General features: G+C 37.6%; 1 protein-coding gene and 1 long non-coding RNA gene across 2 annotated transcripts in view; both read left to right on the plus strand.

The window, feature by feature from the left end:
- Window positions 1-8,649, plus strand: part of LOC107743886 (oxysterol-binding protein-related protein 9-like) — a 33,771-nt gene extending 25,122 nt beyond the window's left edge. The window contains exons 12-22 of the mRNA XM_016557338.1: window positions 265-425; window positions 700-785; window positions 1,167-1,341; window positions 1,466-1,550; window positions 3,275-3,385; window positions 3,469-3,532; window positions 3,644-3,784; window positions 4,010-4,088; window positions 4,169-4,260; window positions 6,376-6,511; window positions 7,166-8,649. Of these exons, the coding sequence (XP_016412824.1) occupies window positions 265-425; window positions 700-785; window positions 1,167-1,341; window positions 1,466-1,550; window positions 3,275-3,385; window positions 3,469-3,532; window positions 3,644-3,784; window positions 4,010-4,088; window positions 4,169-4,260; window positions 6,376-6,511; window positions 7,166-7,240 (1,205 nt within the window). The 3' untranslated portion in view covers window positions 7,241-8,649. The remainder of the gene's footprint in view (window positions 1-264; window positions 426-699; window positions 786-1,166; window positions 1,342-1,465; window positions 1,551-3,274; window positions 3,386-3,468; window positions 3,533-3,643; window positions 3,785-4,009; window positions 4,089-4,168; window positions 4,261-6,375; window positions 6,512-7,165) is intronic.
- Window positions 8,650-9,494: 845 nt separating this feature from the next.
- Window positions 9,495-10,858, plus strand: part of LOC107743867 (uncharacterized) — a 4,730-nt gene continuing 3,366 nt past the window's right edge. The window contains exons 1-5 of the long non-coding RNA XR_001640431.1: window positions 9,495-9,526; window positions 9,900-9,944; window positions 10,147-10,216; window positions 10,423-10,461; window positions 10,639-10,669. This is a non-coding gene — a long non-coding RNA (uncharacterized LOC107743867). The remainder of the gene's footprint in view (window positions 9,527-9,899; window positions 9,945-10,146; window positions 10,217-10,422; window positions 10,462-10,638; window positions 10,670-10,858) is intronic.

Consider the following 10,858-nt stretch of genomic DNA (forward strand, 5'->3'; position numbering starts at 1 on the left):
TTTTTTCTTCTTCTTCTTGCCCCCCCTGACTCAAGAGTCAAATGTCGCCCATGCTAAGCATGTAGATGAGCTTATCACCCATGCTATTTATTTGAAGCCCACATGCCAGACTCTTATTCAAAAGCACAAAACCTCAACCCATATCTGAACTATATTGACTGCCGACCATGGTATTGCTTAAATGAGTGCGGTTAGTCATAGTTCCTCTGCACACTTACATTTATTCTCACATTTATTAGTTTAATTTTCTTCCTGTGGTTTTAGGGAGTGGTCCTTCAGCTCCCAGCAGCAGCGTGACTTCGCCCAGTCACATGAACATACCACCCCACAGTGTCCCTGACTTCTCCTATTCCAGCAGTGAAGATGAGTTTTACGACGCAGATGAGTTTTATCATAGCAGCACCTCACCAAAACACTGCATAGAGTGAGTTAAACACACACACAGACACATACCACACCACACGAAAAACGGAATAGTGTAAGTAATGAACAGAAACATAAAAACTTCTGTATAATTAAAACTCATTGAAGTAAAGCACAAGTAAATTATAGTAGCACCTGCCCACACGCACATTAAGTAACACTGCGTTATGTGAAAACAGTACTGCTTAGAGATAAACACACTCCCACGCACTATTTACTGCAAACAAAAAGAAACACACACTGACCTAATTAAAACACCATCTTTGTCATTCTCAGGTTGTCTTGCCGACATTTATCTTGGAGCGGAGGTCGTTGCTGGAAATGTATGCAGATTTCTTTGCTCACCCGGATTTGTTTGTAAGGTAACGCTCGTTCTGTCTTGTCTATAGATCTCACAGCTGTTCTACCATATGGACTTATCATTCTTAAGTCTGATTACAGCAGCACTGTAATAACTGATGAATTTAAAAGTAGCAATGCTACTAACTTGACTACATTTCGGAGTAGCCAGACAGCAGCTGAGCTGTTTCCAATGTACTGTTCTAGTAATTAACTGTTGACAGAATATTGCATTGCTATTTTATTATATATCTCACGCAGCTTTGCAACCAAATGAGCTGAGGAAATAATCAAACATGCTCTGCTAGGATATCTTTGCTCTCTGAAATAGAAGTGTGATTCAATCTAAGTTGATTTGTTCAAACAGTTAATTTTAATGAACTCGTGATTGGCACATTTTGCAGTATTGCGGAGCAGCAGGATCCAAGGGACCGCATGGTGCAGGTGGTAAAGTGGTACCTCTCAGCCTTTCACGCTGGTCGGAAAGGATCTGTGGCCAAGAAGCCCTACAACCCCATTCTGGGTGAGGTGTTCTTCTGTCACTGGGACCTGCCCGAAACAGAGGATCCTGCTTCTTCTGTGAGTGTAGGTTTGAAGGTCTAAAAAAGTCAAAGTTTGCAGTATCTTCTATAACAGATTTTATTTGTTGCCACTCCATGTATTATCATTTTTCTTATCCATCACTCACTGTCTTTCTTTCTAGGAGTCTGTATCAGATGGGCCATTGCCGTGGAGTAGCAAAAACAGTGTGTCATTTGTGGCAGAGCAGGTTTCTCACCACCCTCCTAGTAAGTGCTCAACTAACTAGTTACTAACTTTATCCCTGAGTATGCCTAACTAATTTAATTTATCATAACCACCAGTAGAAGAAAATAGATCCAATTTACAAGTGTTAGACTTGAAGAACCTCAAACCCCTTTCTCCCCTATCCTTTTCATCCTCTCACCCATCCTTTCTTTCACTCAGCTCACTCAGAATGGTCAAAAACATAATATAATTTTATCATCATTTGAATTATCTCCAGGCGACTGGTACAATGGTCTCAATCTTACAAGAAGTAGACTAAAAGGAAATACAGATCCTACGAGTTTAGAAATATGTGTTTACTGTTGAGGGTGTGCCATTTCCCAGTGTCTTTCATGCAAATTACCATCTGTCCCCACAAGGTGTAAACTTTCCACGTCTAGGACTTGATCAATGCACATTCCAATTGTTAGATCCTGTCTCCATTTGGGGGATGTTTGTCTTGGTCTGAGTACTTAAGGAAATGTTGCAAGAAGATCAGGGCTTCTGTAGTCAGATGAGCTCGTAGTGTGGAGTGTGTGTATATACACTCCATACTATGTATTTTTTTAAGTCAGGTATGCATCTTTTACTCTTAGATTTATCTTTGAGAATTTGATGTCTTGTATTGATTTGATTTGATATCTATGTAATTGGCATAATACATATTTACCTGACTGATAATAAATTGTTACATTTGAATTGATTCTGTTTACTGTGAGATTATTGACTGTAGTAGATTACGTTGTATCCTGTTACCGCATTTCTGCATCGGGTTAGTAACCGACTAAAATCTAGTTGAGATGGAGCATAGGGCACACCAACTGGATCTTTAGTGATCCAGCTAACACTTGGTATTAGTTCAAGTGTACTTAGAATATAAGGGCTAAAAGGGAATTTCCATTTAGGTCAACTGCATGTTGTTTGACCAACCTAAATAGGGTGGGCCTAACCTCTTGTTTACTGTAATGTTACTCTAGCTAAGTGTACATGTGAAACCATGGCACGACCAAACCAAAGTTACTATCAGAGAAAGTAATGTTGTTCGGCTTATATCTTAGTAGTGGTCGTGACCTCTGACTAGAGATAATGTTGCTTTATTCAAGTGTGTACAGATCTATTGGGACTTAACATAAGTACTTTTAGAATGAGCAAGCATAGGAGTGGCCGTTACCTCTGTCTAATAACCATGGTCCACTAACAGCCGGTGCGAGATCTCTGAGAGACATGAGAATCTGAATGAACGAGCACAATAAGAGCAAAGAGTTAACTAAAATAATCAAGTGTCAGAATAATATTTAGAAATTGACAAACAGAATGGATAAATTAATTTTTTAAAAAAAGAAATTTGCATTTTAACCTACATTCGAGGTCATAATAAACTGGAGTCAGATTTGAATTTAATTGAAATTAAATTACTTTGCACACCGAAAAGACAGAACACGCAGGAAACCTTCAGCCACCATTGGGCCAATTGGGTGGACCTTACACAAGTTACCAGAAATTACCTCAATTATCTGTTGCTGGTACTGAAAAGTAAAATAATTATTTAATTAGTAATTTATTTATTAAACTTGTTTAAAATTAAACAGTCAAAAGTCAAATAATTCCAGTTGTTTAATTAGTGATTTTATTTATTAAACTCATTTAAATTTTATAATGTTAATGCAATAATCTGTTGTGATTTTTGGGTAAATGGACATATTCTGTCACCTTTGTCCTTCTGCAGTATCTGCGTTTTATGCTGAGTGTTTCAGCAAGAAAATCCAGTTCAACGCCCACATCTGGACCAAATCAAAGTTCCTTGGAATGTCAATTGGTGTCCATAATATTGGTCAAGGTAATCAAGGACGTTGTTAAGTGGTGATTAATACACATTAGTGCTATTGCGGTGCTTAATTGTCCTCTCCTGTCCTACCGTAGGTTGTGTGTCTTGTCTTGAATATGATGAACACTATATTCTTACTTTTCCCAATGGCTACGGGAGGTAAGCATTGTTCTATTTTATCACTTTATCACACTAATGTAATTTAGATGTTTAGATTTCTAGAGGGGGAAGTGGACGGAGCGTCTCATCCATCTCACTGTGCTCCAATAGGTCAATCCTCACTGTTCCATGGGTTGAGCTGGGTGGAGAGTGCAATATTTCCTGTTCCAAATCTGGCTACAGTGCCAATATAGTTTTCCACACCAAACCGTTCTATGGAGGAAAGAAGCACAGGATAACTGCTGAGATATTGTAAGTCAAAGTGATACTGTCCATAAATTCATCATAAAAATCACTTTTAAAGCAGCACTTGAGTCAAAAGATTTTAAGTAAATAAATGTCACTTCATTAATCCATGAGGTGAGTTTTCTTTCGTTATTACAGTAAATTCATGCAAAGAAATGTATATGCAAGTGCGTTAAGATTACTGTCACATGAGAGTATGTAATAAAATCCTCATAATGTTGTCCTTTTTAGTGCTCCCAATGATAAGAAGTCATTCTGCTCCATAGAGGGAGAGTGGAATGGTGTGATGTATGCAAAATGGGCTACGGGGGTAAGTTTGATCACTAGAAAACAAGAAAAGAAAGTACATTCAAGAATAAAATTGAAGTAACATATTTGTTTTCCTCCCAGGAAAATGCACTATTTATTGACACAAAGAAAATTGGCATTGTGAAGAAGAAGGTGCGGAAATTGGAGGACCAGTTGGAGTATGAATCCAGAAGGTGTGTAGGTCTGCGTTCTCTGACAAGTTTTTTTTTTTTCTCTCTGCTTTCTAAATGTTGTTTTCTTCATAGAGCAGGGGTGTCCAAACTCGGTCCTGGAGGGCCGGTGTCCTGAAGTGTTTAACTCAAACCCCAATTAAACACACCTGAACCAGCTAATCAAGCCCTTACTAGGCATACTAGAAACTTATGCCGAGTTCACACTGCATGATTTTCAAACTCGTCGGATCGCCGTTGTTTTCACACTGCGTGACTATCTGGGGTAGCATTCAGTTGCTGCTGTGTTCACATTGCACGATGGATCGGCGACAGGGGGTTTCACATTGCATGACTTCACAATAGGAGGAATCGCCGACAGCTCTGTCTGGTCCTCAAACTACGTTTCAAAACAAAACACACGCGAGAAGTGATAAGGAAATAACGCAAGAACCCGCATGCGTCAGACCGGAGTTCTCGAGCGAGACTGGAATTATTTAAAAAATATATATATAGTCCACAAATTGTCTGTGAGCTGATTTCCAGCTACAAGGAGAAAAAGAAAAACTGATTATGCAGGAGGGAGATGCAGGGAACAGGGATTGGGTGTTCTGCAAAGAGAGTTGGAGGTAAATAATTTAGCAGTAACTGTTATGCTGATGTTGTGGCTGGTCAAGCAAATGTAGGCGCTTGTTTCTGTTGTCATAGAGCCTCTGAAACAGGTTTGCCGTAATGTGAAACATCTCCAAAGTCCATTTTCTCTCAAGCTACAGTGCAGATTCAAACACTTTTTAATCTTGGACTTGCCTCCTTGACAAGTCATGGGAAACCAGCCTTAAAAACCCATTTGAATTTTGTGTTTTTAAGAATGAAGTTTAATCCCTCAGGTTCTTAAGGGTGCTTTCACACTAGCAGTTTTGGTGCGCACCCGGATTCGATTGATGTCAGAGTTCGGTATGTTTGGATGATGTGAACGCTGTCTTCCGAACTCGGGTGCGCACCCGCGAACCGTACCCGAGTCCGCTTAAAAAGGGTGTTCTGGGGTACGGTTCAAGTGAACTCCGGTACGGTTCGCTGCTGATGTGAACGCAATCGTACCAAATCACGGAAGTGAACCGCTATTAATGACGTATTATTTGATAAAAATGTGTGTTTGTGTGTGTGTTTCACTCACTTTCTTGATGAGCGTGACTGACGCGCTGCAAGCAGAGAGCTGTATATCTCATTTCTGTTCACCTTCAAAGTACTTTAGAGCATTTGCAGTACATTTGTAAGGCAGACGTAAGTGCCGTTATGTACTGAAGCTTTGGAAACAAAACCAACGGTTTAAAAACATAAATATAAAATCGAAGAGGGTGCCTAAATCTAAATGAGGGTGCTTTCACACTTGGTTCGATTGCTTGGTCCGAACCCGAGTTCGAGATAGAAAGAATGCCGAATCGAATCGTTAATCGAATCGAATTGAATCGTTGTGAATTTGCAAAAATCGTTCTTTAATCGACTCGAAAACCTATGAATCGTGAATCGAATCGATTCGCTGTCTACCCAAAGATTCACAGCCCTAGTGTTGTTGCTATCAAAGCAAAAGATGAACAAAACAAATTATTATTATTATTATTAAATTTTTATTTAACATGGACATCACAGTTACATTGGACAAACCATATGCACTTGCTTAAGTGTTTTAGCACACATACTAATTTTCAAAACCAGTCCACGGGATGCTTTTCAGAAAGCAAAAGAAAAAAATTTTCATTAATAAAATAAAACCAATAACAATGCTAATAATAATAAATAATAATAACAATGTTAACAATAAAAGTAATAATAAATACAAATACAAAGACTTTTTCTAATTAATCTTCAACTTAATACTCAAATAGTTATGGTGATAATATAATTTGCAATGGAAAATTTCTAAATACAAGCATTTTGACTAGTGGACTTTTGGAACACACAGTATTTAATTCCCAGTTCAGTTTTGTTTGAACCTGACTTATTTGCTGATCTTCAAAATGCTTGGTTATTTTTGTGCCGGCTTCTCTGGGGACCTGCTGAAGTGATGTTTTTTTTTCTGCTTGGGTACCTTGGTGAGATGATCTGATGCAGACCGCTGTTGTTTCTCTGTCTGGCTGTCAGTTTGTGGAAGGACGTGACAACGAACCTGAAACTGAAGGACATTGATGCTGCGACGGAAGCCAAACACAGGCTGGAGGAGATACAGAGGGCGGAGGCCAGAGAAAGGAAGGAGAAGGAAATGCAATGGGAGACGAGAGTGAGTGTGCTTAAGTACACGCATATGTGAAGGGGAAATGTGCTGTGAGAAATAATGAGATTGAAATATGACTCTGATAAATGGTCCTTAATTGGTTCCTGTTGCTTTTAAGCAGCATGTTCTTACACTAAACGTTACCCATGATGCACATAGCTGGATGTTTAAAGAGCCCAACAGTGCCTGACAGTTTTTCAAATTCATTTTCTCCAAACATGCTTCAGCTTTTACCCAGACCAACCAACTCATGTTGAATTCTGGAATCAGACAGACCTATATTTACTCTAGAAGCATATACCCTCATTTAACCTTTGAGCTCATGGTAGGCCCGTCTTGATTTAAATGTTATTGCCTGACTGCATGGAATCTATTGACTCTGGACAATGGATTTAAACATTGTAAAATGTGTTCAACTCTGAAAGCATATGTATATTAGCCAAAATATTTCATAAAGGAACATTCAGTTCACATCTTGAATCGTACTACTGAGCTCTGTTCAAATTATAAGGATGTAGCCTCATTACAGTCTTGTTTTTAGCAGGAGCTATTTTGCTGAAAGGTTCTCTGGAGATATTAGAACATGCATTAATTTAATGTAAACACCTTTGATCGAGCATCTTGATTCACATGAACTGATCTGCCTTTGTTTCTCTGCAGCTGTTTCATGAGGATGGTGAATGCTGGGTCTACGACAAGCCTCTCCTGAAGCGACTAGCATCGCAACGACACTGAGGCCGTTTCCAAAACCACCGAGTCTAGAAAACAGAACTCTCTCGCAAACCACTTTTCTTATTCAGCCTTGGAATGACTAACGAATGAACCCTTACAGCTTTGCATTTTCGAAGTTTGAACGAATGACAAGAAGAAAACACAAACTTAATCTATACAAATAAAAAAAATAAACCTCCCTGCTCACTAGTTCAACACTTCCACCTCTCTATCAACCATTGAGCAAGAAAAAACACCACGAACACACAGAAGACGTGCAAATCAAGCAAGCGGCAAAAGAAGAACGATCCCAGTGGACGTGTCTCTCTCTCTCTCTCCTACTCCTACTCCTGAGGGGTTGAGGTGTTTTTATCGAACAAACTCTGAAAACTACAGTGTTCTGTATCTCAGGGAAGTAGTGGGCTGATGATTGAAGGCTGTATCTTAATGTTCAAAAAGCCTTAAAGGTGGAACCACAAAGTAAACAAAATGAGAACTTGGTTCACATACTGCTAGCTACAGCTGTTTATATATATGTAGAAGATATGATATATTCTTGTTTTCCTTTTATCTTCTTTCTCTAGGGCAATAGTAACTGTTTGAATATACATACATGACGGCAACCATTCCCTTTATGTTCCACTGCATCGTGAGTCTTTTAAGAGGATGCAGTTTCATGCTCCGAAAGCCACAATGAGCAAAAGTTACTATTTACATGACGGGGCTGAAATTTGAGACAACTTTGCCATGGTTGTATTCCATTCCAATAATGTTTTTGTTTTTTTTGGGAAATGATTTGGTATGCTCTCCAGAGCCTCGGGGAGGCTGTTTTTTTATAGATTGCTGTTTGATTGTCCACATAATTTATCAACTTAGTATAAAATTGGACTGTCCAGTAGGAAATCGTAAAGGTGCACAATAAAACCATTTGACAAATCTGTTGTTATCCTGCTGTGGTCAAGCAACGTTATCACAAATTGCCCTGCAATCTCTCTTTCTGTGAAATGTCACATTTTAATCCGAAATAAATATATACGTTTCATATAGTCATTCATCGGAAAGATTTGATTGTCTTCTTAAAGGTAAAAGTAAGAGTCTGTGGATGCATGGAGTCACTCAGGTCAGTGTTTTCTCCTGGAATGACGTCTATACATTGTGTAACATTATCAACAAGCAAAATCAAATTGTATTATCCATTTTTTCTGAGATGCAGTTGGAGCAAAACTGGCAAAACATTATTACTGCTACAGCTTAAAAAAGCCACTTGCTCTTCATATTCTGTAGTGAATTGGAGGCCTTATGCAGTAAATTTCACTTTCGCCTAGTATTGCTTTCCAGAAGCAATCCCACCAAAAAAATTATTTGCCTGACAACAATTGATTGTACCAGATTTCCATGTATCAAAGTATAATATTAAATCTCAGTGAGACCAATTTGTGTGAGAAGGTTGAGTGAATTTCTTGTTCCAAACATCCAGAGTTGAATGATGCTGTAGGTGTTCACTTCATTTGAACTACAGGGATTTGATGCATTTCGATTTTCAAAGTAATGGGAATTAATTTACTTCTAAAGTCGTAGTTAATGTATGCTTTCTCTAGGTATGTTCTGCTTTTTCCAGTAACTATAAATTAGTGTTTAAAATGTTTTATTCAGAAATGATGAATGACTAGGAAAATCAAGAAAAATTGTGGGAATTCTTTGGTCAAATGTGTGGGAAAGTGATGTATAAAAAGTACACTATTTCACAATAACTCCATTTAAAATAAATCTTGTTTGCTATAACCTTTCAATACCAAGAGATATTGTATATGTACACATATAATGTAAGTAAAACGTACGTGAATGTCCTCTATATAGAAGTGCTAATGGAAACTTGTTTTGCGCACGTACTGAATGGTTATAAATCACTTTCATGCATTGCTAAAATCTCTTGGGCTAGAAATTGTTTTTGTGGATGCAGTCTTTACAAAATTCTTTATTCTTATTCCGTTATTGAGAGCAATTACTGATCAAATGGTGTGATTTGCAGAAACCACTATTTATGATTATACTAGATGAATAAGCCATTTAGCGCACTCATCTCACTGGCATTATTGGACTATTTAAATGAGTAATGTTTCTTTTAGCGTTGAACCACATTCACAATGTGCCAGTATCACTGAAGGCAAAGGCACCACAGCGCCACCTGGTGTCATTACAGTGTACTGATATTAGCAGAGGAATTTCCCAGAAACCATTGCGCTGAAACTGTATATAAAGCAAAGCGACGCGTTCATTCGGTCTCATTGTTCTGCAGCGCTCATGGAGAATGTAGGTAATTCATTGATTCGTTTAATCGCAGTAGTTTAATATAATGGGTGTTTTTCTGTAATGTGGATGTTTGTTGTGTAACTGCCTTAAGAAGTTGTGTTTTTATTATTTTACTTTAATTAAATTCTGGAAAAGGAGTCGCTAATTTGAAGTGCGGTCCACGTGTTATAGGCCTCGAATGAACGTTAATATGCTTATTGTAACTAAATTATCTTGTGTTAATATGCTTTAAATAAGTTTTGAGTGAAAGGTTTTAATATTAACTTGACTAAACCATTTAACGTTTAATTCAATATTGGTCCACGTGGTATGTATGTGTTGTAACGAATCTTTTTTTTTTTTTTTTTAAATTTTTCTATATTTTTATTTCCAGGTCTAACGTTAATGCTTTGAGGCCTTTGATATAGGGTGACAACAGGTATATACCATAAGTGGTTTTAAATGCATTTTGAATACTTTGCTTATGATGAATAAAAAAAGAAATAAGAGTAGTGGACAGGAGTGGTTTCTGAGAACATTTTTACACTGAAGCATTGTGAAGTTTTTAATTGAGGATGTAATTAACGTTTCAGCGTTATAATCCGCTTTTGTTTTTTCTTTTTTTTTTTTTTTGCTTTCAGGAATCTGGAGCGGATCTAGAGTGTCCAAGGATTTTTTTTTTTGTCTCTCGGAGATGGAAGAAATTAACAAGTCAGTTACTTGACTAGCACTTCATTTGTCCATGTTGAGTTCATAAGCCTATAATGACCTCTGTTTACTTGTATGATGATTTAAGTGATGTTTGTAGGGACATCTGAGTATTTGATGAGCCAACATCTCTGACAAGTAAAACGGTTGTGTGCACGTGCCTAGTCTTTGTAAACTTCAGTTTTAAATATTTCTATTTTTATTTCCAGGTCTAATGCTTTGAGGCCTTTGATAAAGGGTGACAACAGGTATATACCATAAATCTGGTTTTAAATGCATTTTGAATACTTTGCTTATGATGAATAAAAAAAAGAAAAGAGTAGTGGACAGGAGTGATTTCTGAGAACTTTTCTGAGGCATTGTAAGGTTTATTATTATTATTATTGTTACTATTTAAACTACAGTTATCTTTTTAATGCTTGCAGGAATGTGTGAATCTGGAATGCTGTGTGAAAGGTATATTGTTTTATGTGTCATGCTTTAATGTAAATAAGTGTGTATGATGATCTTATTTGCTACTCTTGAGTTTGCGCTGATGAAACTGCAACCACCAAGTTCTTATCTGATGCACAGTGTTTGAATATCATATGCGTATTGCAGGTGTGCTCTTGTTAATATTTGCCCCCCCCCCCCCCCCCCTTTTTT

This window comes from Sinocyclocheilus rhinocerous, unplaced genomic scaffold, assembly GCF_001515625.1.
Source record: "Sinocyclocheilus rhinocerous isolate Xijiao unplaced genomic scaffold, SAMN03320098_v1.1 scaffold377, whole genome shotgun sequence".
NCBI classification, from domain to species: Eukaryota; Metazoa; Chordata; class Actinopteri; order Cypriniformes; family Cyprinidae; genus Sinocyclocheilus; species Sinocyclocheilus rhinocerous.